Genomic DNA, 27163 nt, shown 5'->3' on the forward strand with positions numbered 1-27163 from the left:
TTCACTACGGTATGTTTACGCTTTTTCCTTTATCTGTTGTTTTTGTGAAACTTTTTTTGTTACACTCACTCCGAGCTCTGTAGTGGTATATTGTTCCTGTCCCAGCGCGGCACCCTCTCTACTACAGCCGCGCAGGGCTCTAGTTTCATTCCTAATGTTCATATTGAATACAAGGACTGCATCTGTGCCACCTCGATCCCAACAGCACCAATAAAGATTAATAGCTGTCCCTTTCTCCAGTTAATCCTGATGGAGGCGAATAGTGATAAAGTATCTTACATGTATTTGTTCTACTGCTTAAAATGAGATGTTACATTCAAGCAGCAATGAGAGAAAAGCTTACATGTAAACAACCACCGAAAGATCTATTTCTCATAAATGCATTCCTAGTCTATATATCTTCATCAGGTTGGTCGTTTTCAAGTCTTGAAAACTATCTTCATTTTAATTACCGAAGAAGTTTTACAGAACATCTGCCAATGGGTCTGTTGTCTTTACTGCGAACACAAGTAACTGCATTTTGAAGCCACAAAATTTTCCTCTCACACCACATACCGTCTTACACTTAAAAGTAACCGGTATTTACAACGGCTGATCCCGCGGGCTGAGGCCACAACGTCAGACTGCTAAAGGAGAGCCGGGGTCTCCGCCCTGAGCCGGCTTGGTGCAGTGCTAGGACCCCAGAGAGATTGAGCAGGGGACAGGCCCCCGAAGCCCGTACCGGCTTGGAGACCTGTGGGGGAAGGCGCAACCAGTGGACAATGCGGAGAGGACAACAGTGAAATGCCCGGCCCGTGATTCGGGAAGACCATTGAGGACAGTGCCTGCAGATAGCTCCTACAAAGTGCCAATTCACGCACTACGCGAGCGGGGCAAGAAGAGTGGAGCAGGCGGTACCCCCCTGCTAGTAAATAAGTGAGGCGCCGTGCTGCGCCCAGCGTGAAAGTTGAGGAGCAACCATCCAGAAAAGGGGGAACCGAAAAGTTGATGTGCCTGGAGTGCCCAGAGGCGCCGGGGGAATGCTCGCCGCCAGGCCCTGAGGTCGCGAGCTGAAGCATTGTGACTTGGGCGCCGTTTTGAGAGCAGCGCCATTTTGAGTAGGACTGCGGCTAGAGTGGTGTGCCCCTGACACGAGAGTCGCACCAATCATAGAGGAGGCCCTGGACGATCAGAGGTGCCATAGGGAGACTGTGCCCAAAGCTCCTGCCAACCCAAGCCGAGAGTCAGTCAGGTGCATTAGATGGGGCCGAGCTGAGTCTGTCAGAGAGGCGCGAGTAGCGGTGTGGTGCCCTGGATAAGTGGGGAGAAGACGGGAAATCCCTGTGTTGCAAAAGGAAAGGTGGGCTGCTGGATAAAACCCCCCAGGGACGGTAGCTAATGCAGCGTGGCTAGTCTCCTGACACCAACAACGATTACAGGGGAGGTACCCTCCGCCGACCGCTCTGCCAACTGACCGGCACAGCAGACTTCTCTTTTGCTAATAAGAGGAGGCCTGGGCTCTGGCGGCCTGTAGCTGATTGTGCCCACTCAAATTAAAGCCTGTCTGCGGATGCCAACGGCGCAAGAGCTAGCGGTGGGACGGCTGCGGGACAAGTCGCAGCATGGGCAGCCGAGGGCTGAGTCTTGACCCTTCGCTGGGGTGCAAGAGTGGAAGCATGGAACCACAAGCCAAAATGGACACTGTGCTTGCAGCGGTGGAATGGATCGGCACCACTCTGGAGCAAACCAAGGAGTCCCTAGAGACACGTATCAACAAAGTCTCGTCGGATTTCACCCTTCTCCAGGCCAATCATCGTAAACTAGCTGAGTCGGTTGCCTCGCAAAGCCAGACACTTCAGGAGATCCAACCTGTGGTCCAAAACCACACTATAGCGCTCCAAGACATAATCGGCGGGGTCCACGCGCTCGAAGACCGCATAGAAGATGCGGAAGGGCGCTCCTGGCGCAACAATGTCCGCGTGGTGGGCCTTCCGGAGGGTGAGGAGGGCAGAAACCCGGAGCAGTACGTCGAGCACTGTTTGCGCGACCTTCTGCCCCAGGGGGCACTGTGGTAGCAGTTTGTGGTGGAAAAGGCGCACAGAGTGCCAGCACAGAAGCCCAGGCCGGGAGCTCAACCTCGCCCGTTTCTCTTCAAACTCCTTAATTATCGGGACAGAGACGTGGTGCTCCGTGAAACCAGGAACTTGGGCGACCTCAATGTGGGAAACGGTCGGGTAATGTTCTTCCTGGACTACACAGCAGCGTTGCAGAGACGGAGAAGCACCTATATGGCAGTGAAGCGTCAACAAAGGGAGCTGGAGTTGCCTTACTCCCTGCTGTTCCCGTCCTGCCTCATAGTGGTCTCGAAGGAGGGTACCCGTTTCTTTGACGCCCCTTCGGAAGTTTGGGACTGGCTGGATGAGACAGGGCAGTGGACAGGAACAAGGCCACCAGGCCCGGAGGACGGCGGCCAGCCGGAGAGGAGATCAAGACGGCGCAGACGGCGGGGGGCACACCGGGATGTGAGGCCCGGCCTAGTTGCGCCCAGTCCAAAGAAGATCAGATGGAACTCCAGGAAGCTCCCGAGGCGGTGGCAACCCTTGAGACAGTGAACAACAATAGCCGCATGGAGACCCACACGCGCAGTGATCCGGGAACTAGCAGCTCGTCATCTCCATACACTGTTTCCGAAGACTCGAATTTGCCTGTGGTGACACCCCAGACTGCTGGCCAGCTCATGTGATAGAGCGGTGCTGTATTGCATCTCTACATGGCTTACAAGCATATATACACAGTGCACTGTTTTATCTTTCATATGCCCGCACTCATGCTGTTGCAATGTGCTGCACGCGCCCTTGAACATTAATGCGATGCATGCGCACAACCGGGGAACAGCTTGCTGCGCGGGGGGTGGGATACAATGCGCAGATGCTACAATCGCAGGCTCCTACCGCTGTGGCCCACACCGGACCTGCGCGTTCGACTAGCCTACGACTCATTGCACACCTCCTGCGAGCACAGGAGGCATGAGAAAGGGGAGTAGTGCAGATTAGTTACTGACATAACACGCATCCCACCAGATATTGCACTGGAATAGCTCACCACTTCATGTGTTTTCCTTTGAGGTTTGGACGTATGCTTTTTCGGGGATTCGCCCCATTAGTTACATTGTTTACAGTTGTTATTTTGTTTGAGTTGCAGCACACTGATACGCTCCCCTCGGATCACGACCCAGACCCCCCAGATGTGGCCCCTTTGTTTTGCACTGCGATGACTTACCCGGATACATGACGCACACTAACATTGTGACCTGGAACATACATGGTATGCACACACCGTCGAAGCGTTGTTCGTTCTTCTCCTACCTGCAGCGACACCCTGTGGGGGATGCCCTCCTGCAGGAAACTCACATGACCCAGTCAGAACTTGACAAACTTCGCAGGCGTTGGAGAGGGCACATTTATGCTACTGTCTTCTCGGCGCATGCGCGAGGAACAATGATTTGGGTAAGGGCTGGCATCCCCTTTATCTGTGAAGAAGCAAGGGTAGACCGAGAGGGCAGGTATACACTGGTGCGGGGAAATTAATTTGTCAGGAGGTATTACTAGGATCACTGTATGCCCGAACATAGATCAACCATCCTTCCTAGAGGAGCTGACCCAGGTCCTCCACCCCTATGTCGGGCTTCCTTGGTTACTTGGTGGGGGTTTTAATATGATACTAGATGTTCAGCTGGACAGGTCTTCAACCTCCCCCCCCCCCTTCGTGCGGTAGCGTCTAATGCGCAGACGTTCAGGGACTGGCTTTCACACTGGGCGTTACAGGACCTGTGGCGCATACTTCACCCAAACGACAGAATTTATTCCTACTATTCAGCAGTCCATGACTTGCATGTCCGGTTGGAAAGGATAGTGGGTTCCCACTCTCTGCTCCCGCTTATTTCACAGAGTACCTGGGGAGGACGCACTTTGATCATACTCCCCTGTGGTTTCAGGGTGCGGATCGCCCACCTGTCCCCACGTGGTGGCTACAGCCTAGTGCGCTAGAGGATTCAGAGTTTCGCTCGACCCTGGGCATGGCTGTCCTCACATTTTGATATCAACGAAGGGACGGCGAGCAACGCCAAGGTAGAATGGGACGCCCACAAAGTGGCCGTCAGGGGGCACTGCTTGACGGCCACGAGGAACATACGCGGGAAGCTCTCAGCCTCCCTTGCGCGCCTAGAGGTTGAGCTATTGCGTTATGTGCAGGCATTCACACAGGCTGGGGGACCTTCGTACCAAGCATGCAGAGCTTTTGGAGCGGTTGAGATGCCACAACTACGCGGCACACACGGCCAGAATGCACGCCAAAGCAGATAGAGCGGGCCGTCTACTGGCCTGGTTGATAAGGCAAGAGGGGCGCGATGCCCCGATAGGAGCTCTCCGCATAGCGGGTGGAGGGATGATGTACACACAACGCGAAACCCAGGCACATTCTAGAGGAGTTCTTGGACTCTATCCAACTGCCCACTACCTCAGAGTTTCAGAAGGAGACGCTTAACGCGCCTCTCTCGTTGGAGGAAATTGGGGAGGCGATCCAGTCAATGGCGTCCGGGAAGACACCGGGGCCGGACGGCTTGCCCGCCGAATACTATAAAGCATATCGGGAAATCCTGGTGCCACTACTCATCCACTATCCTGTAGAGGTAGAGGAAGGATTACTGCCCCCTTCCATGCTGGAGGCGTTCTTGGTCTCCTGCCCATACCGGACAGGGACCCTATGGCTCTGGGCTCATACAGGCCCCTGGCTATGCTTAACGTGCACTATAAGAGCTTCGCAAAGGTGCTGGCGAAAAGGTTGGCGCCGGTGGTCCCCACTTAATCCATAATGACCAAAATGGGTTTGTCCCTGCGAGATCTACATCACGAGCGCAGGATACCTTCAGATATTTGGGGATACAGATATACCACCGCCCAGCTGACCTGTTAGATGGGAATCTTGGTAGGGCGGTTGTAGCGCTTAGGTCGCAGATATGCTTCTGGAATACATTCCCACTGACTACTACGGGTAGGGTGGCGCTTGCTAAAATGGTCATGTTTCCCCGCCACCTGTAGTACTGTCAATTTACCGTTATTTTACCCGGCCTCCTTTTTTACTATGCTCAATAAGATGCTGATGGACTTTATCTGGGGCACTTCTAGACGTAGGCTGGCACTACCGAAGCTATACATGCTGACGGACCGGGAAGGCCTGGCTGCTCCCTGTTTTGAACACTACTATCTAGCCGCGCAGTTACAATCGGTCGCTCGCTGATTGGCAGATCGAGGCAGAGATGATACAGCCACAGCAATGCCGCCTTACTCACTAGAGCGTACAACCAGACTTTTCCACCCCATAGTTGTGAATGAGCGCCCAACACCGCTCCTCCTGGCAGTGGCATACAAGTGCTACCGGAGGGCTTTGTACCTCACCCGCAATACGGTTCCTTATGCACCAGCTATAACCCTGGAGGGTTCGCTTGGTGGTGAAGGGGTGCTCGCGGCTTCTATGCTCACGGAGTGGCGGGAGGCCGACATCCATACGCTCGGAGACCTATACAGGCCTTTAACCATGCAGTATTTGCACGTTATGGGAGGGGCAGGCACCTGGTTCGCTGGTTTGCGGCATCATTAAGGGAACACGTGGCATTTAGTTTAGAACCCCTGCTTACCCTCGTCATTGGGCTGACCTAAACCCTTGCTTTTCACTGTATGGGTAGATTTGGCAGTAGGTATAGGATAGAGAAAGACTTAAGCAACAGTAATGGACCCAGGGTAGAATATTTTGTCATGCAAACCCACCTCTTAAACCATCAAGGGACTAACATCTGACCATATCTTCAATGTCAGGTGACCAAATTCCCACCACATAAGGGGGGTGTTGAGGAAAACAGCTTGCAAATCTAGTCGAAACTTATTGGTGGCAGTTGTAGCAGAAGATGGAGGATGCCAAATGAGGTGAGGATGAGGGAAACCTAGGAAGACAAACTTAATTTGCCTTGCTTTAATTATCGCTGGGAGGAAGAGACTAATCATGGCAATTTCATCTCGATGTTCACAAGAATATCCTTTATGCTGCATGGCATCTTGGTGATTGATGCTATACGCTTTACATTTCTGCTAATTCTACCTAATTTCCGACATTCCCAGCTTACAGGGATATAGGCTAGGTTCACACATCTTGAATTGAGGTTTTTCAGAGACCGAATAGCAGTGAGAGTGAATCTATGGCTCTGTACCATTTGTGGTGTTGCAAAAGCAAGGCAGGCAGCATTTCAGTTACTTTGATGAGGGCCTTGTCTATCTACTGTTTTTCAAATAGAGGCAGGCAAGGCAAGGCTTCACAAGATCAAATTCCTTTAAACACAAAAATAGCCTTTTCAACATCCAGACAGCAATAACAGGCAAAACTTCCAAGATAAAGGTACAAGCTAAGTAGTAGTAGGGAGTTCAGAGAGAGGAGAGTCTGAATCACCTTGAGGTAAACCTCATAATCACCATAATTATCATACTCCTGAGTCAGTAGAAGTGTCAATCTCTGTGATATCCACAATCATGCAGAAGGTTGTCCTGGTCAGGGCCTGACCATCATAAAGGTGGTCTTCAAGGGATGCGTTCCGCTATGAAAACGTTCAGCGAAAAAAAAGTTGCCATTGTCTGGTGCTTCCCCATCACTCTTCAATTGATCATGTTTCCTTTGCTAACAGTGTGGTATCTCCTTTTCCTCAAGCTTAAGAGCTGGCGTCTCCTTGTTATTTTTCTTTGAGCACAATGTACTATACTTCTGCAACTGCAAAGCAACTGTTTTCAAAGCTGTTTTCCTGGGAGCTCTGGTGTGGCAACTGGGAGAGAGAGAATATTTATAATCTGTAGCTATTAAGGGCCCCCACCCATGATTGATTGCAGGGACGTATATGAAATGTCCACCTGGATGCAGGACTGCATTGTTAATTTCATTAGTGCAATGGGGCGTGTGACCATCTCTCCATTCTGTATTCATCCGCAATGTACTTATTGCATATTATCATGCCATTCAGTCATGCGAAGTACGACTGGATCTCGTAAATGGTGTGATGTGCTGTGCTTCAGGGCATAGACACCCGACTACAGGAGAAGCATAAGAGCAGGTTACAAGTTTTTATTTTAAACTGATACGGTGTTGTTTGTGAAATGTTTCCGAAATCCCACTTATTTGGCACAGTGTCTCTATGTTCACCTGAACTATGTCATACTTCATTTGATGTGGGATGTTGTAATGTTAGAGTTCCCAGGTGTGGAAGAGGTTTGGGCACAGTAGTGGCTAGTGATACATGAAGCATGTATTTGTAGGTGTATTATTGGTAATTCTTTTTATAGCAGAGTCTCAAATATTACCTCTAGAAACCAATAGGCATTAGATAACAATCATTGGAATATTTATCCAAACCCTACTTCAAAATATTTATAAGAAAACACTTCTGTTTCAGAGTAAATCCATACATATCCTGATGCACAATGTGATAGAAGGCAACTATTAGATGAGAAGGCAGCATATTTGGAAAAAACATATTGGACCTTATCTTAAGCGGTCACCACGTGGACAGGTGAATATTCAAATTCCATCACACTGCCAATTTCAAGCTTTATCTGAAAACACCAACATCATGTATATTAACATACCCCATCCTAGAAGAGAGCAACTGTTGCAAATTTAAAATAAAATCAGAACCGCAATAAAGACCATTGTATTCACGTGAACAAACGTACTGAATGTTTAACCCAATTAAAACAATTTACCATGCAAGTCTAGCAAAGGATGGACGAGTACAACATTTCTTTATGCGTAAAAGGATACAGCAATGCTGCTCTTTTCATCCCAACAGGACAAGTTGATGTAGCTTCTGATGGGGTGGCTTTCTGTGTCAACTGAACATCACAGCTGTCCTCCTCCAAAAGAGCTGGACTGAAGCCATTCTGTACAATATCTGCTGGTTTGTCTACTTTCTCTTCTGAGGCAATATCAATGTAACAAATTACGGACTCTAGATCCACATCCACATTTTCTAACGAGGCTTCACTGATGCTACAAGGAAGAAAAAAAGCAAACCATATTTATGTTAATTCTGCTGTCAAGTGTTCCTACACAGGGTTAGGAAATATTTGTTTGCAGTCCAAAATAATTCTATACACTTCACTGTCATATGAAATGTTTTTGGCTATTAGGTCTCACTGCATCTCTGATTTATAGAGCTGCTGGTCAGGCACTTGGTTCATGGATAATGAATGTAAACTGCACTGGCCCTACTTCTGGCCGTCTTCTTCTGCCTACAACCAGTAGCGGACTTTCCGAGATAGACCAGGGCAAGGGGGTGGCCCTTTTCAAACAAATGTTTGCCCAAAAATGGTTTGATCTGTTTGAGTGGCATTTTCCCCAAGGACAGTACTGTTGCTGAAACCTTTCAGTTTGGCCTCACTGTTGAGTTATTGATGATATTTTTATATCTATATGCAATTCGATACTATTAAAGATTTCAGGGTGTGGGTCTATATGGAATGTGGTAATTTGATGACTGAGTTACAGTCATCCATTAGAGAAATATTAGCCACAGAGCATGCTCTCCCTTTCGCAGTGAACCTTTTAAAAGACTCACTACGCGGCTGGACACTCTACATCTTCAACAGATGTTGTCCTTACAAGTTCCAACTTTCAAAACATTGACCCTGAGCTGTAGGAGAACAAAACTTACTTGGTACACCCTTCAGATGATTAATGTGTAACCTGTATTCAAATTAATAAATAACAGTGTCAATCCCGATAGAAGAGGAAACCATAGATTTCCTCTGAGTCTTCGTATGTTTCTTCATATCAAAAACTGAAATGCAATCTAAGGAAGGCGCAAAAATATATAGGCAAGGTACACCAAATATTACTAAAGTTGTATTCATCTGGTTAAAAAATAATTACAAACAATATATTAGAGGAAAGAAATAGTAGTAAGTTACTAAATAGCATTACCAACTGCTATCCAGTGGTACGGCCTTGTAGGATTGCCGAAGGCTCCTGGATTATATACTTTGATTATATGGTTCGTTGCCATTCATGTCAAACCCCTTGCACATCTAAAATGATAATCACTAGGCGAATTGATTTTTATTAAAGAAAATTCTGTCCAAAATTTCAGCTTTAAACTAATGTAGAGCTGAACTCCCTTACAATACTACAGCCGTTATTATGAAGTCCAGCAAGAATGTACATGCACCTATTTCAATTGATAGTCAAAACTTGCTTAATTCCAGATTTGTGGAGAGGCTTGTGGAAAAACCCATCCTTTCCCACCAACTATTGATTAATAAGTCGGATAGATGTTTCCAAGAAAGTCTTCTCAAAAGAAAAGAAAACCATCTCCTTCTCATCGAGCAAGGTGGATTCTTGAAGTGCCATTTGACAGTCGACCACTTTGTAGCCTTGTGGGCCCTTGTCATGAAATCATTACAGCTTAATCAAAGGATGTGCTGTTGTTTTACGGACTTCCACACAGCCTTTGATACAGTTAAAATGGGCTGCCTGTGGGAGAAAATGAAAGGATGGAATGTACCCTGTGGTCGCTTAACCTTAATCTAGGCCTTACATACATCGTAACCCAGAACAGGTCAAATTAGGTCTAGGAAAATTACAGTAGTGAATGGCCTGATTCAAGCTTGCATGTTGGTGCCTTTCTTTTTTAGTTTATAGGTGGCAGATTTGCCTTTCGGCCTCAAATCAATTACTTCTATTTCTTCTAAAATGGGCTCCATGCATATCTCTTGTCTCCTTATGACATGTTTGATAGTTTAAGACTGTACAGCAATAGGCCTCCAGAGGAAGCTGGATGCCTTATCCACATACTGTACAATGCTTTCTTGAAATTAAACCTGAAAAAACTAAAGATTACAAGGGTTTGTTTTTTTTAAGTTTCAAATTCCCATTGGTCATCTGATGTTAAAAGGATTGAAATAGTAATCTGTTCAAAATATCTAGGGCTACATTTTACCAATAACTTGAAATGGTATGGTTATATGAAAATTACAAAGACTATAGTTTTGCTGCAAGCGGTGTCCCTTGCGAAATGTAACCAAGACGCAAGGGGCAAAGGGGTTCTCTGGCCCCATTTCTGAAAGCATACATTAGTGAACGTTCCCCTGTTACACTTTATGGTTCACAGGTTGTATTCTTAGATCACCAGAACATCTTGGAGCAAGGTGAGTGTGCTGTGTTAAAAAGTATACTCAATCTACCAAAAGGAACCATGGTTCAAAGAATACGCTGTGAACGAAACATTACATCCTGTTACCCCATGGCAGGATCTCAGCTCCTCAGATTCCTAAATAAATTCTCTTCAACTAAATCTCATTTAAAAATATCTAAGCTGTGTTGAGAGTAAATCCGCACTACTGAAGCTAAGCAGGTTACAGTACTGATTAAAAGAATAGATAACATCGAAACCATGCACAGTTAGTTTGGCACTTTAGGATTGATTGTTCAACTTCACAGCACCTCTGACTAACATCTGATTGAATTTATTTGTGTAATTAGTAAAATTCATAATTCCAGCACCATACCAAGTTTACTTGCGTGGCTAACCCACAACCAGTAAATCAAACAATAATGAAAAGTGCTCACAGGCTACAAATTGGAGGAACAAATAAGATAAGTAAGATGGGTATTCACTATAACCATGCATTTTGCACAGAGACCTACCTAGTTCTGGAATCAATAAATCCCGGCATGTTTATCCCTGAAAACTACAATTATTAAACAATTGTTTCTAGATTAACTTATAGATTTCAATTGCAGTAATAGTCTGAGACAGTTAGGCCAACAATTGGATGTCCAAGATTGAACGTTATTTCCTACTAGCATGACTTCGGTTTTACTCCTTCCCAATTTTAAGAAGCTGTTTTTCATCTACTTACCTACTGATGTAATGCAGTCCTTCACCTGACAATCGGTAATATCTTGATCAGGGGAGAGGTATAAACCAGCTACATAACATGATTAAGAGAAGGGAGTGACTTGCATACCAAAAAACAAATTTTTTGTAGGACTCTAGGTCAGGGAACTTAACAGGTGGAAGACTCATAGCCATCTATGAATTCTTTAGGTTTTATATTTAGTTATTGTTGATGTGCAGAAAAGAGATACTTGCCTCAGCCCCCTCTTTTTTTCTTTGACCCATGCGCATTAATATCAGCTTTGAATACTTCATAAAAGAAGGAGAAAACAGCAATCCAAAGCCGAATGAAGCAATGGGCATGGTAGTGGGACACTGACTTGAAGTCACAACAAAGGTAAACATTTTTTTACTTGCACATCACATCTTCCAGTTGCCTCCATGTGAGGTAGAACCAAGTATAGAAGAGCAGTGTGCTATTTCAAACAAACTCTACTTCCTTAAGTCACGTAGCATTTCTAAAAGAAATCATGCACAAATACCCAACTTATCCGTGACTGAGAGCAGAGTTCAGAGGAGATTCCCTTCACTATTTGGGTGCTGTAGAAATCTGAAATTTGGTGCCCTGGTGAAAGGGGTATGCATATGTTTTCTAAAACTGTAATGTAATGTATTTTTTGCTGGCGTTTGTTATTTGACGTACAAGAGCTGTTATTTGAACTTTGAAGTGCTATTTAGTTTATAATATATTTATGTATGTTGTGTTTGCATTGTTTTTTCCCTGTGATGCTGAAGTAGCCGGATTATATGTTATTGAGGTACTCGATGTATTAAAGGAAACTTTGTGTATTTGCTGAATTTATTTTCCCTAGCAATGTATTAAGAGGATGTACAGTGATGTAATGTGTGTATTTTATGCTTTTTGTGAAAGAATTGTTTTATTTTCCAATCCCTGTTTGCATATTTGTGTATTAATAGCTGCACTCTCCTTGCGTTGCTTTAAGTTTGCATTTTGGACTAGCTGCAAGTGTGTAATCCTCTTTTTACGTATAATTCAAATAGTTGCTTAACGATATTTATGTGTACAGTTGGAGGCTGGAGTTGTATTTGGAGTGTAGAGTTGTATTGTAGTTATAGGGTGTAGTTGGAGGCTGGACTTTGACGGTGTGAGTGTGAGGGTGAGTGCATGTGAGCCTTTTGGAGTTTGCCACAGTATGTGTAAATTTGTAGTACTGTATGCAGTCTATTTTCTTCCCCAAACGTGTTTTGTGTTTTTTAGCTTAGTATGTGTTAGATCAGAATGTGTATGTGAACTATCTTTGATGTATGCAACAGTGAGAATAAGGGTGTTGCTTTTAATTTATGGGCATAAGGGTAGACGTCTTAGGATGTTTTTGCATTTTCTGTAGTTCCCTAATTTTTTGTGAATAGCTGCGTGGGCAAGGGGCGTTGGCTGTTGTGTTGTTGAGTAGTGCTCTTTTGATGTGGTTTGATGCTGTTTTGGTGTACGGTGTTCCTGTGGTTGTGCACTTAGCACCACCAAAACACTTCGTGCAACAGCAGCATCAGTCAGAGCAACACCAGAGTCTTGTGCTTTTGTGATGACGCATTTTGTTTGTGTTTTTGATTATTTCTGGCATTGTTTACTTGTTTATTTCCCCTTACTTTAGTAAGTGCTTTCTGTTGTGAATTTTTTTCCTTTAGCTCACTTTGTCCACTTAAAAATTGTTGTATTTTTTGCTGTGTATTCATATGTTTTGTCTATTTTGTGTGCATTTATGATCTTTGTGAAAGAACTGTTTTATTTTACAATCCCTTTCTTTATTTTTGTGTATTAATTGCTGCACTGTCCTTGCGTTGCATTAAGTTTTAATGTTTTAATAGCTACAAGTGTGTAATCCGAATTTTACGTATTAAAATAAATGTTGCCTTACGTTATTTATGTGTGGATTTGGAGAGTAGAGTTGTAGTTGGAGTGTAGAGTTGTAGGGTGGTATTGTAGGTATAGGGTGTAGTTGGAGGGTGGACTTGGACTGTGTGAGTGTGAGGGTGATTGGATGTGAGTCTTTGGGTGTTTGAGGGTGCGTGATGGTGTGTGAGAGTGATTGAGGGTGACTGTTTTAGTATGAGTGAGGGTGTGAGTGTTGTGAGTGTGTGTGTGAGGATGAGGGGGTGAGTGTAAATGTTGACTAACGTTATTTTTGTGTGGAGTTTGAGGGTGGAGTTGTAGTTGGAGTGTAGAGTTGTAGTGTGGTATTGTACTTTTATGGTGTAGTTGGAGTGTTGTCTTTGACGGTGTGAGGGTGAGTGGATGTGAGGGTCAGGGGGTGTGAGTGTGTGTGATGGTGTGTGAGGGTGAGTGAGGGTGACGATGTGAGTATGAGTGAGGGTTTGAGGGTTGTGAGGGTGGACTTGGACGGTGTGAGGGTGATTGGATGTGATTTTTAGGGGGTGTGAGGGTGTGTGATGTTGTGTGAGGGTGAGTGAGGGTGACGGTGTGAGTATGAGTGTGGGTGTGAGGGTGATGGTGTGAGGGTGTGTGAAGGTGAGGGTAATGGGATGTGATAGTGTGTGATGATAGGTGTGGGTGAGTGAAGGTGATAGTTTGAGCGTGAGTGAGGCTGAGTGTTGTGAGGGTGTCAAGGTGAGTGAGGGTGTGCGAGTTTGAAGGTTGAGTGTGTGACTGTGGGTGAGGGTGAGTGTTTGTGAGGGTGAGGGGGTGTGAGGGGGTGGGAGGGTTTGGGGGTGTTGTTGAGTGATGGTGTGTGATGGTGAGTGGGTGAGGGTGATTGAGTGTGTGTGAGGGTGAGGCTGTTCAGGTTGTGCATGAGGGTGTGTTGCTGAGTGATGGTGCGTGATGGAGGTTGTGGGAGTGTGATCGTATCAGGCTGTAGAGGGATGTGGGGAAATAGTAGGCCAGCTGAATGGGGTGTTTTTTTATTTTTTTTATTCGTTTTGACACATGTCTTTTGAAAGTAAAGCTAGCCATCCCTCCTGTGCCTCGAACTTGCTGTCATTTTTTCTTTTTTGGGTGTGCGTGTAATTTAGTATGTGTTGTGTGTGCGTCAAAATGCAACCCAAGGAGACGTAATAGAGTGTGTGTGTGAAAGTCCCCTTGATCCGTGAATGTGTGTATGAAAACTTTGTTGTGGTGTGGCGAAGTGGTGTGAACGGAGTGTGTGTTGAAGGAAAGGATCCGTTGTTAAACGAGCAACATTTGTAGCGAGTCTGGATGTATACTGATCAGCAGTAAAGTATTGCCTGTGAGTTGTGTTTTCCTGTGTGTATGTGTGCAAGATGCTGAGTGGGTGCAAGCTGCAGAGTGGGTGCAAGCTGCAGAGTGGGTGCAAGCTGCAGAGTGGGTGCAAGCTGCAGAGTGGGTGCAAGCTGCAGAGTGGGTGCAAGCTGCAGAGTGGGTGCAAGGTGCAGAGTGGGTGCAAGGTGCAGAGTGGGTGCAAGGTGCAGAGTGGGTGCAAGGTGCAGAGTGGGTGCAAGGTGCAGAGTGGGTGCAAGGTGCAGAGTGGGTGCAAGGTGCAGAGTGGGTCTGCAGAGGTGATAGATGCAGAGTGGGTGATAGATGCCGAGTGGGTGAGGAGGTACGCCTGGTATATAGGGATGTCTGTTACTATGCATATGATTCAGAGATTGTGTGCCAGATTTGTGTCCCAAGTGTAATTAGAAGCTGTGGCCACTGTCTAGCAGGTTGGTAGTGTTAAGTAAGCATAAGCTGTGTTAGCAATCCATGTGTTGTGTGTTGTATGTGCGTATAAATGTAACCCAAGGAGACGTAATAGAGTGTGTGTGTGAAAGTCCCCTTGATCCGGGTATGTGTGTATGAAAATTTTGTTGTGGTGTGGCGAAGTGGTGTGAACGGAGTGTGTGTTGTACGAAAGGATCCGTTGCTATACGAGCACCATTTCTTGCGAGTCTGATAATGAACAATAAATTACAATGCCAATAGCCAGCGTTCAAATGCTGTTGAGCCCACCCAAATCAAAAACAATGGCAGCCCTCTATCTTTTTCGTGTGGGTTGATGGGGTGGGTGGCTGAGGGGGCTTTCAATGCGGCTTCCCTTTGCTGGCTCAGTTTGAAGCCCTGGTTTTAAGTATGAAGGCTGGGCACTCGATACAAAGTAAGTATCAGCAGAAAGGAACGGGCTGCAACTTGCAACCAGCATTTGAACGCTGCCGTTCACTCCCATACATGTCCATGTTTTAGTACTCAATGCGAAGCTGTGAAATGCGTGTTTAAAACGAGACACGTTCGTGATACTGCAGGGAGAGAGAGGGAGGTGCTGGCGGATGGGGAGGGGGAGGAGAAATGCGAGGCTGGCTGTGTCCAGGGAGAGAGAGGGGAGGTGCTGGCGTCTGGTGAGGGGGAGGAGAATTGCGAGCGTGGCTGTGTCCGGGGAGAGAGAGGGGGAGGGGGAGGAGAATTGCGAGCCTGGCTGTGTCCGGGGAGAGAGAGGGGAGGTTCTGGCGGCTAGGGAACAGATGTCTAAGGCTGGCGAATTTTGTTTTAAAAATAGTGTGTTTTAGTGTGTGAGTTGTGCATGGTTAAGGGAGACGAGACAGAGGAGCTGGTGGCTGAAAGGGGGATGAGAAATGGCAGCCTGTCTGTGGAGAGAGAGAGGGGAGGTGCTGTCGGCTGGGGGTGGGTGCGAGAGAGAGGGGAGGTGCTGACGGATGGGGTTGGGGATTGCTGTGGGAGGGAGCCTTGAGGGGGAGGAGAATTGCGAGCCTGGCTGTGTCCGGGTAGAGAGAGAGGGAGGGGGAGGAGAATTGCGATCCTGGCTGTGTCCGGGGAGAGAGAGGGGAGGTTCTGGCGGCTGGGGGCTGGGGAACAGATGTCGAAGGCTGGCAAATTTTGTTTTAAAAATAGTGTGTTTCAGTGTGTGAGTTGTGCATGGTTAAGGGAGACGAGACAGAGGAGCTGGTGGCTGGGGAGGTGGATGAGAAATGGCAGCCTGTCTGTGGAGGAATGCGACCCTGTCTGTGTGCGGAGAGAGGGGAGGTGCTGGCGGCTGGGGGTGGGTGCGAGAGAGAGGGGAGGTGCTGGTGGGAGGAATGCGACCCTGTCTGTGTGCGGGGAGAGAGAGGGGAGGTGCTGGCGGCTGGGGGTGGGTGCGAGAGAGAGGGGAGGGGCTGGCGGATGGGGTTGGGGATTGCCGTGGGAGGGAGCCTTGTCGCTTTCATGTGCACGCGCTTTTAATGTCAATGCGCATGCGCATTGAGCTTGAATTTCACGGGCACTGCAAGGAATCGCCACGATTCCTTGCAAGTTGGTTAAAGACTGTTTAAGCCCCCATAGTCTTGCAAGCTCGATGCGCATGCGCATCGACAGGCGAGACCTAAAAATGTGTTAAAAAATAAAAAACACTTTTCCCAGTCTATAGCTCTTTGTGTTTTTGAAAAATGCTTTATTTGTTTTGAACCTGATGATAATGCTTTCTGAATTGTAAGTTACTGTTGTTTCTCTGGCAATGTCTTATGAATTTGTAACTCTGATGTTGATGAAAAATAAAAAAAAAACACAAAATATGGCAAAAGGTTTATTGAATTGTATTTTAGCTTTTTCTTGGTGTATTTATGATTGAATTCTAACATTTGCATAATGATGCATCTAAATCATGTCTATCTTTAGGGATTTGATTTCCCTGAATTTGCATTAAACAAAATAATACTTTATAACAACTGGGCTATATATAGGTTGCGTTTCTTTTCTAAAGAGAAGCGAAAGTACATTAAAGTTGTGAATCATCTATGGAGTCAGTATAAATCAGGTGCACATTCTCTCGCAAAGCAAATTAAATTGGATAAAAAAAATAACAATTTCAGGTGATGCTTCAAATACGAATTTGCCTAATCTGTTACTTACTTTAGGACTGTCTTTAGGCAAGCACAAGTAACGGATTCAGGAATATCGGGAAAGAGATGCAGACAAAGTTGCAACAGGTGCATATCTTCCTTTTCCAAGAGTAATTTAATTAAGTCAGGACAAGAGCTGAAAGAAAGAAGACCAGCTTCAGTGTGGTTAATTCAAGGCAAATATGAAGTTATGAATGCATTTATAAAAAGTTCAAACCACAGTCCGCTTTATACCAACTTAAATGACACTATATTGCAGTGTAATAGTGCTTCAAGGGTGTGGGATTTTATCAAATACTTTCCAAAGGGACACAGTGCTTCAGATATCTACTTGTGCTTTAAACAAATCGACTTTTCTCTTTGGGTAACATGCAGAGGTGCCAACGAATGGCAGCCTCTCAAGTCATGCTCATGTTTAAAAAGGGTTTGGATTTGAGTAAGGCTTCAATTCTCACACATAACTGCCAATCTACATACAAGGTATGAAAGTAGGTGAAAAGTTGCATTTCCAGGGTTGGAATGCACTGCAAGCTTCTATACACCCATTCATTTGCATGTTGAAGTGTATTCAACATGTCCTGTTCAATGTCTTTCAACAGTAGAAAAGGTTGACATTTTCTTGTGGCAATGGCAGGAGTAAAATGTTCTAGAGCGGGAAATGGGAGTGTAGAAAAAGTGATTTTGCAATCACTTAGGTGATTTCTATATGAACAAATACAACATAACAGAGAATGCATATTTGTAAAGGGCACATTAACCCTAGAGTCTCTTGGTGCTGAAATAACAGATGTTTAATGTTACCCAACAAAAGGGTCCCCATTTTATTGACCTAAGGAAGGAAGGAAGAAATGTAGAGGGGACATGCAGGGATTCATACTTGTGACTATGTATATCTGCTCATGTAAAAAGAGCCTTCACAATTTTGGTAGGAGAACGATTTCAGGTATACTTCTGTTAACATTTGCTAATTCCAGGAAGTTGTAAACCTGCATCAATGCAAGGATACATCTGCAGTTCCACTTTTGTATCTTATTTTAAAAATCGGCCCACTAACTTGTTTTTATGGCTTTACACTGATTCGCCCTCAATTTCTTAAAACATTTGCCTATATCAAGCACATTTTACTAAAAGATACCTCAGAGAAATGATTTCTGAAGTTGTGCAACAGTTTAATAAAGCGCTTTTCAAGTTGATGTTCCTGTGTACATTTTATTTTGCTTCAAATTGTTACAATTTGCAAAGATGTGTACTCGTTTTTGTACTGGAATCATTGCCAGAAATGCAAGCACAACTCAATTTTTTGCATTAACTTGCAGCACTGGCCTCAATATTAGAGGCTTTGCATCAATGAATCACAAAAACAAGTTTGAACCATGGACACATAAGAAAAAATTATTTACCTGCTGTAACTATCTTTCTGGTAGATACTCTACCTACAGATTCCTCACCTGTAGAAAATTCCCAGGTGTCAGGCAGAATCCGGAAACATTAAAGCTCTTATGTCGCTGGCTCCGTATTGACGACCAAAAGGGCATCAGGTGACATCACTGAAGCTATATAGTACCTTCCATGGCGCAACATCAGTTTCCATGCTTTTTTCCCTGCCTTTGAGGGTAGAGGACAGATTGACATCAATAGAGTAGTGCAGCAGCAAAATGCATATATGGGATCTTATTAACCCCTTCGATGCTGATGACGAGCTCAGCTCGTCATCAGCCACGGTGGTCGTGTGCGGATGACGAGCTGAGCTCGTCATGTAACGCGGCTTTTGGAAAAAAAACGCGTAGCGCAAAAATAACCCCTGCACGCATGTGGTTAACATTCCCAATAACTATCCATCAAACAGGGAGACCAGCAGGTTGGTGAGGAATCTACTAGTAGATAAAGTATTCACCATATGGATTGCTTCTGATTGATTCTTCTACCTTTACACCAAGAAATCTTGCAAGACGGGCTGGCAAAATGATAATCTCTTGGCACCGTGGAATCCAGCATGTAATGCATGGCAAATGTATGCAGACGCCCATGTGACTGCATTACATAGGTCTGCAATCAGAACTCCTTTTGTAAGAGGAGATGTGGTTGCTTTAGCCTGGGTAGGATGGGCCTAGACTCCTTCTGGAGTTTCCTTCTTGGCAAGCGCAAGGAAGGTTTTAAATACAAGATCATCCATATTTACTTTTCTGTACCGGCTTGCCGTTCTTGGAACCACATTACCCTATGAATAAGTGCCATTCAGTCATGTGCCCTTGGTGCAATCTAGACATTACCTGACTTTTCCCAAAGGATCCAATCTATGTAACCACTTTACCTTCTTTGTGGGATGCGGCGAAGATATAGGTTTTATGAACTGATTCAGATGGAATAGAGTCACCAGCTAGAGAGGAATGCAACTCTGGTTTCAACACCAACTTGTACATGTAAAAAGATGTAAATAGAGGACAGGAACTGAGAGCCTGCATTTTGTGAATCGGTAGGGCTGAAGTTAGCGATACTAGGAAATGGTTTTCAAGGTCAACATCCTAAATGGACAAATGTATATCAGCTCAAATGGAGTCCCCACTGAAAAAAAGTAACACTGACTCCAAGTCCAACTGAGGAACAAGAAAGGAGTTTGGAGGATATAGATTTTTTTAATCCCTTCAGAAAATGACTAAAACAGGGACAGGTGACCTAGAAGACAGATGAATGCAGACAGTGCCACTAAATATCCCTTGAAAGAACCAATTGTACAACCCCTGTGGGCAAGGTGGAGTGCAAGTTGTATGACCTGGGATTACTTGGCCTGTAAAGGGTTCACATTGCTGTCCGTGCAGCATCCAACAAAGGTACTCCATCTGCCAGGGTAAGCAGATTTAACAGAGGGGCAACCCGCTGAAAGAATGACATAAACCACCTCCTGAGGCAGCTGAAAGCAACGGCGATTTCAATCTCCAGGCATATAGGTGGTGTCCTTGGAGGATGGGGTACAGTACTAACCCCACTGACTGGGATAGGCAGCCTGAGCAGGGGACATGTGGAGAAGCGCAGAAGGATTGCATACCACACTCTCATTGCCCAATCCAGGGTGATGAGTGACTTGGGTCCGGTCTTCGGTCACCTTCCTCAGAACCAGAGGAATCAAAGGTATTGAAGGGGCAAGCACAGGGAAGTAGACACATCAATTTCAACTGTAATGAGTCCTCTATTGCTTCCCTCAATAGAAGATGGAGAGCACTGAACTGATCGCATTGAGCATTGTCCAAACAGCTTTCCACCCTAAAGTGGAGGTGTTTGTCACTACCGTAGCCACTGTCAGAGGGGGAGTGAAGGCCACCCCACAGCTGAGGCTCATCTCAATCTCCCACCAAGCTACTTCTGCGTAGCGCTGGGGAAGATTACCATGCAGTCCACAGGTCTTCCTATACTGAAGCCACTGCCTGCGGTGGCACCATTGCAGGTCCATCATTTGCCAATGAGCATGCGTGACTAGGAGAATGCAGGACGCTAGCAGACAGAGGAACCTCAGGACCGGAATTTTTGCACCTAGTTGAAAGGCTTGGAGCATTTTTTGATTGGCAGTAATCTTATGAAGTCAAGGAAAGTCACAGCAAAGGGTGGTGTCCAGCAATTACCCTATGAACTGGAGTAATTGAGAGGGCCTCGGGAACAAATAAGCTTGTTGAATGAAAAGGCCTGCTTGAACAGCAATTATACAGTTGACTATAGATAGCACGACACTACCTCCGGCGACCTAGCTTTGATCAACTAGTCATTCAGGTACAGGAAAATGGGGGATGCCCAACCTCCTGATGCAAGAAACAACCACAGCTATCACCTTTGGTAAAGACTATGCATGCCAATGGGAAAGCAAAAGGGGTGTACTGCAAATTGGTAATGCATTGCACCCCTCACTAAGCACAAATACTACCAAGTTAGAAAAACGCATCTTGCAGATGACACCATCCAGTCTCCAGCTTCCAACGCCAGCAACACTTGGGCTAGGGTCAGTAAAGAAAAGTGACTTCTAATGTGATGTGGTTGTGAGACCTCGCCATGTAATGATGCCACAATCTTTATCAGGTCCAGTTTCTTTAATAAAACCATTAGCTTAGTCATGCGGCACGGAGCAGACAGGCTTCATTAAAGGAACAAGTGCAAAACATATAGAAGAACCAAAACAGAAAAAAAGTAAGAAATACAACTCAATACAAATCGGACAAAGATTTATAAAAAATAGGTTGTATTTTTATCTTAAAATAGACACAAAAACGACCAAAATCTATAAATGGAAACGTGAGATATCATTTTTCAAAGGTAAATAAAATAATTTAAGTACCATAAATTGTAATCGGATTTGCGGTTTCTGAGCCAACGTGCCAGAACAACTACCAATCTTCTCTTGGATGGCCCACCACAGGTTAGGACCCAGTCACAGGGACCAAGTGGGTCAAGGGAGACAGTTACATGGTGCATAAAGCAGTCTCAGGGTGCTCAGTGCTCTATTATCCTTTACAGCAGTCCAGCAAAGAAGTGGTGGTCACGCTTCTAGGCCACCAGAGCTCTTGATGGCTGTGGGCTTCCTTAGCTTGTCATGGTCCTGAAGCTTAAGAGGAAGCTAGCCAACTAGCCCTTGGAGTAAATATTTCAGTCCTGTCACAAGTGGAGCTCATTTCCACAAGTGAGCACAGCAGGCACAGTTGTCTTTGCAGATCCCTCGGTGCAGCAGGTGCAGTCCTTCTTCTGTCTTTTTTCCAGTTCGGTAGTCATATGAGGAATGAGTGCCAGGGGTGCCACTATTATGTCATCTTCGAATTTGAGGGAGGAGAGGACTCACTAGCAAAAGGATAACAGTTTGCACAGGGCAACCCTTCGCAATTTAAATCACTTCCAAGGAGGGAAGGCCAAAAATAATCCCAGAAAACCCCTCTCTGCCAAAATGCAAGATAGCTTATGTTTTCTTTGCCTATGCAGATCTCCGAGTACAGCCCTGGGATGAGCCTCTCCTTCTGAAAAATTTGTTCTACCACGGCTTTCCTCCTTCCGGAAGAGATGCCAGCCTGCCTGCCTCCCTACACAAAGGAGTAGGCAGGCTAAGGTGTGATAGCCATTTGTTTCCCTAAGGCAGTATTCTCTTTCAAGCCAGGCCATCTGCAGCCACTGCCTGGTAGTCAATCTATTGGAGGAGTGTAGGAAGCTGGTTCTGTATATGGTATACCACTAGGGGGTGATACCGTGAACAGAGTCCAGAGATTGCCCCAGAAGTGTGCAGGGCTCAATGCAAACCAAAGTGTATTTGTGGTAGTGTGGGCGAGCAGTCATAGGCCCAACGCAGAGGCGCGTAAGACATTTGTTACGCAAACAATAACAAAAAAAATGACAAACTACTCAAAAAGGAGATCCACACCAATTTTATAAAAAATAAGCTTTGTTCAAGATTTATTTTAACACCAAGTTCTCCGCAAAAAGGTAAGTACGTTTTTAATACAAGTTCCTTTCAGTTTCCAAAGTGGACACAGTACAATTTTCAGGCTTTGCAATGTTAACCTATGGAGGAAAACAATAATGCGGTTTTACAGGTAAGTAAGCCACTTACAAATTCAGTCTTCTGGTTTCACGGTCAGCAGAGGGCAAGGATCAGGTAAGCACAAACACTGCACCACCAGCGGCACAGGGGCAGCCAGGTACAGAGGTCAAATCTGGAGGTTGGGCTCAACGTTAAGCCAATGGAGACTGGGAGGGGGCTTGAAGACACACCGCTTGCAAGAGAGTAAAGCGGTTGAGGGCTTATGCTTCGGAGGTTTGGTTATGCACGCGGGGAGCACAATGCAGCACCAAACAAACCAGTGGCATAGGGGCGGCCGTGTGCAAACACGGTGTTGGACGCCAAATGCAATTCAATGGAGGAACTTGATTTTGAAAACAGGCTGCAGGAGTCGAACCGGAAGCTTCACGAAGGACACCAGCGATAGCAGAGGTAAATTGGGATGCTGTAGGTCGCAAGGACAGAGTCAGTCGAGCTCCTCAAGGCCCAGGGGCTTCGGGTGCAGGGGTTCTAAGGCATGCTAGATGGGTGACTTACCTACACCTTAGGCAGTGCTGGTTGGCATGGCACATGTTAATTTAGTCATTTTGTCTGCACCCATGCCTTCATGCTGCAGTGGCATCTGCATGGCCTAGGTGAGGGGTCTCTAGAGGACCGACTTAAGTCCCAATGCCATAGGTAGCCAGTTACCATTACCCAGGAACTTACTGGGGGATGAATTTGCCAATTGTGACATAGTTTTAGGGAAGAAGCACTGGCACAGGGGACCTGGTTGGCAGGGATTCTGTGCACTAAATCAAAACCACATCAAATTCCAGGCAAAAAGTGGGGGCCAACCATGTCAAAGAGAGGCACTTTCTCACACTACCCTGTTCACCTACCCCTCCACCACACACATGTGATGGAGGATAAAACTAACCTCCCCTGGAGAGTCTTCATCTTCTAAGTTGAAGAACCCGAAAAGGCCATCTGCATTGGCATGGGCAGTCCCAGGTCGGTGTTCCACTGTAAAGTCTATTCCCTTTAGGGATTTGAACCACCTTAGCAGTTTGGGGATTTCACCTTTTATCTGTTGTAGCAATCGGAGAGGCCTCATCTGTCTGAACTAGGAAGTGAGTGCCAAACAGGTACAGCCATAGCTTCCTCAGGGCCCAAAGCACAGCAAAGGCTTCCCTCTATATGGCATTCCAATGCTGCTCTCTGGGGAGTTGCCTCCTGCGTATGGTCATGTCCATCATTTGTTTGGGTAAGGACTGCACCTATCCCATGCCCAAAGGCATCTGCCTGCACAATGAATTGCTTGGAATAATCTGGAGCTTTCGGGACTGGGGCAGGGCTCAATGCGTCCTTTACTGAATTTGAGAAAGTGCAATTTTTCTTGCATGGTATGCCCCTACTTTTTGCTGAATTGCGGATGTGCTTTGACTGAGTGTGCCCTGGGCTCCTGCCAATCAGATGCCCAGGGCCTGTGTTCCTTCCCTAAAACTGTGTTGAAACTAAAACACAATTGGCATCTCTGGCCACATGTCAGCCCCTGGTAAATGGTACCCTAGGTAGCCAGGGAACTGTGACCAGAGAAGATCCCTAAGGGGCCCTGTACCCGGACACACACACACTGCCTATGCAGGCTGAGTGATTTGGTGCAGAACTAAACAGAGAGTCGACATGGCACACATCCCTATGTGCCATGCCCCCAAACCCACCGCCCTGGCATACCTCAGTCACCCCTCTAGCAGGGTGCACAATGCCAGTGGTGTGGGCACAGGTGCATGTGTTCTGTGCCCCTACAGTACCCAGGGTGCCATCAAGAGTATATGGTGTTGGGAGATTGTCATTACGAACTCCACAGCACCATATTGGCTACACATAAGACTGACAAGTTTGATATCAAACTTCTCAGCACATTAAACAAACACTGATGCCAGTGTGGGATTTAATGTAAAATGCACTACAGAGGGCATCTTAGAGATGCCCCCTGAAACCTAACCTACAATCCATGTCTTGTCTTAGAGGCTGTACAGAAATCAAAAGGGGGGAGTGAAGAGGTGGTGCTGCGTGGCACCAAGGTGGGCACGTCCTCCTCTTACCAAAGTACTATTAATCAACAAGGCCCACCTCTCGTTGGGTCAATGTGTATCCTGTTAATGGAATACACAGAATGTGTTAAAATACCCCTCACACACCAAAAGGGCCCTAGGTGACCCAACCAGGAAAGGAAGCCCATTAATCCGCTTGTTCTTTTCGAATCACACTTTTTTTTTTAACAATACCAGCCAGTGTTTATTAAATAGTTTTTTCTATCACCAGGCCAGGTATTTTTTAACACCACATTTTATATTACCCCTGACCCTACTGACACACTCCATTTCATTCACATAGCACTTTTATCTAAAAGGTGCTCCAGCGTAGTCGCTCGTCGCAGCACTGCCCCGTCCGGCAGCCGGGCGGGAAGACCCCGATGATGAAGCATGACACCAAGGGCCCTTTTGGTGTGTGAGGGGTATTTTAACACATACTGTGTATTCCATTAACAAAAGGATACACATTGACCTAACGAGAGGTGGACCTTGTTGATTAATAGTATTTTCTTAGAGGCTGCCTAGGCTACCACACAGCATACATGTTGCTGGACCCCTGGGTGGAGAGCCCCCGCTCTCCTGGGCCTGCAACAATGCACATCCTGAGCGAGGTGCTAGGTCTCCTCCCCCAGGATGGGCAGGGGGAAGCTTCAAAGGCATGCCGCCTTTGTGAGCTTTTTGAGGCCACTTGCTGTACTCAGCAACTGGCCCCTAAAGGTACTGATCCCCACTCGGGAGGGGGGTGAGGGGGGTCGGGGGGGGGGGGGGGACTGGTGGGAAACACTACGTGAGGAAAGGGGTGTGCTAGCCTGTGCCAACTCCACCCCTCAGGTGGGAGAGGCAAGGTGAAGCACAACTCCGGGATCCGGCCATCTTGAGGATGGGGCGCCCTGCCCAATCAGAGATAGGCTCCTGCCCCCCCCTCCAACAAGAGGAGCAGGATAGAGGGTGTACTTGCCCCAGGACAGGGTCCTATTGGAACCTGCCCTTCCCCTACCTGTAACCCCCCCTAAATTTAGTATTTAGGGGCAAACTGAACCTTCCTTCCTTAGATCCAGATTTCGAAACAAGAAAGAAGACCAAGAAGAAGAAGACTTGCCGTGTAGCTGCTAACAAGAGGACAACACCAACTGACTTGACCCCAAGCCCTACAGGCCTGTAGATCCTTGAACCTGCTCCTGCCTGTGGACAGCAACCTCGAGATCCCCGGAGGACCTGCATGCCTTTAACTTCTTAGAGACTGGGACTCCCATGAGCAGTGGTTCTGCTCAAACAGCAATACCCCTGGTGCCAGCCAGGAACCGCAAATTCAGCACACTCTGTACCCGCCGAGCCCGGCCTGTGCCTGAGTGGACAAAGACCCTGAGGACGTCCATCCGACGATTCTAACCTGGAATCCAGTGCCCAAGGACCCTCCTCGACGACCCAGACGACGCCTACAGCTTTCAGGATAAGGGACCCCTCCAACCACGACCAGCGGGGGGTAAGATTTCCCGACCTCAAAAGACACACCTGCACCCAGCGCCCCATGGCCCCCTATGCCCAACTTACCCCTCAAAGTGTTGGCCGTTCCTGAAGATTCTCCATCCCCAAGCCTGCAGCCTTTGTTCATCTTCCAAGTTGTCAAGTGAATAACATTGAGCATCTGACGGCTCAAAAGCACCCTGCACCCAGCCGCCGAGGGGCCCTGGCAGTGCAACCTTTGTCCTAATCTATGTCCCCCTTTGCCCTGAGCAAGTGACCAGGAGCCCAGCTCCCACAGCCTCGTGACCTGCTAACCAGTAGCCACAAACTGCAGGCCCCCTGCCTCTCATTGGATAACATTGGGCCTAACTACCTCTGCACCCGGCTGCCACTCTGCCGCCGAGAGTGTACCAACTGTACCTACCTGCCCCTGGGAGACCCCTGAGTCTATGCACAGAACCTTAACTCTGCCAGTCGAGAACTTACCTAAAAGCCGATAACTCACTTCTCTTCCACATTGACTGGTTTCACTTAGAAGAATTTCCAAGTGTGGAGTTTTGGAACTTTAAAATATTCATCTAAAATCAGCCGAATATCGAATTCCAATTTACTCACTTGTTATCAGTAGAGAACCCAGTGCTTTATCTTTTAGCCCCGCACTGACCCTGAAAAGTAATCCGAACAGTACTTACCAGTAACTTCAATTTCCTTCCATAGGGAACCATTGTCTGGTTTTCAACAGAAAAGTTTGTGTGTCAATTTTCAAAAACTACAAATATTCCTTAGAAATCGCCTGTATTATGAGGAGCTCGACCTCACACCTTAATTGAGGTCCTTATGCAAAAATAAAAATATAACAATGGGCCTGCATCCAACCAAACAAGGGCTCCAGGAGCTCCTGGCGGAGTATGGTAAAGGCCACCCCTCTGAACATGGTGATGACCAGTCAGAAGGGGAAGAGGAGCTAGAGAAGGAGGATAATCCCCCCCCCCTCCAATCATCTCTAGAGAGGAGAGGACCCACATACCCTTAACTCGAAGAATCAATCTCTGGGGATCCTAGGCCTCACACAGGTGGACCAGGTCCCAGGGAAACCATTGGGAATAACCCCAATGAAGAGGACAGCTTTTTAGCAATGCTGGCTAAGAGAATAGACCTAGAGTCCAGACTCCTGGCTCTAGAAAAAGAAAGCAAAGATGGGTTTAGTGTCAACTTTTAAAATACAATAATATTCCTTAAAAATCACTACTGTAACCAAAACGCTTTTACTTACCCGTTTACAGGACATGTCCCAGGGCTAAATCTAGGATCTAGTTCTGA

General features: G+C 46.4%; 1 protein-coding gene across 1 annotated transcript in view; it reads right to left on the bottom strand.

The window, feature by feature from the left end:
- Positions 1 to 27163, bottom strand: part of NOL11 (nucleolar protein 11) — a 423141-nt gene that overhangs the window by 139249 nt on the left and 256729 nt on the right. Inside the window, exons 13-14 of the mRNA XM_086930931.1 lie at positions 16788 to 16913; positions 7834 to 8061 (exon numbers count right to left, since the gene is read on the bottom strand). Coding sequence (XP_086787057.1) covers positions 7834 to 8061; positions 16788 to 16913 — 354 coding nt within the window. The remainder of the gene's footprint in view (positions 1 to 7833; positions 8062 to 16787; positions 16914 to 27163) is intronic.

This window comes from Lissotriton vulgaris, chromosome 7, assembly GCF_964263255.1.
Source record: "Lissotriton vulgaris chromosome 7, aLisVul1.2, whole genome shotgun sequence".
In the NCBI taxonomy this organism is placed as follows: Eukaryota; Metazoa; Chordata; class Amphibia; order Caudata; family Salamandridae; genus Lissotriton; species Lissotriton vulgaris.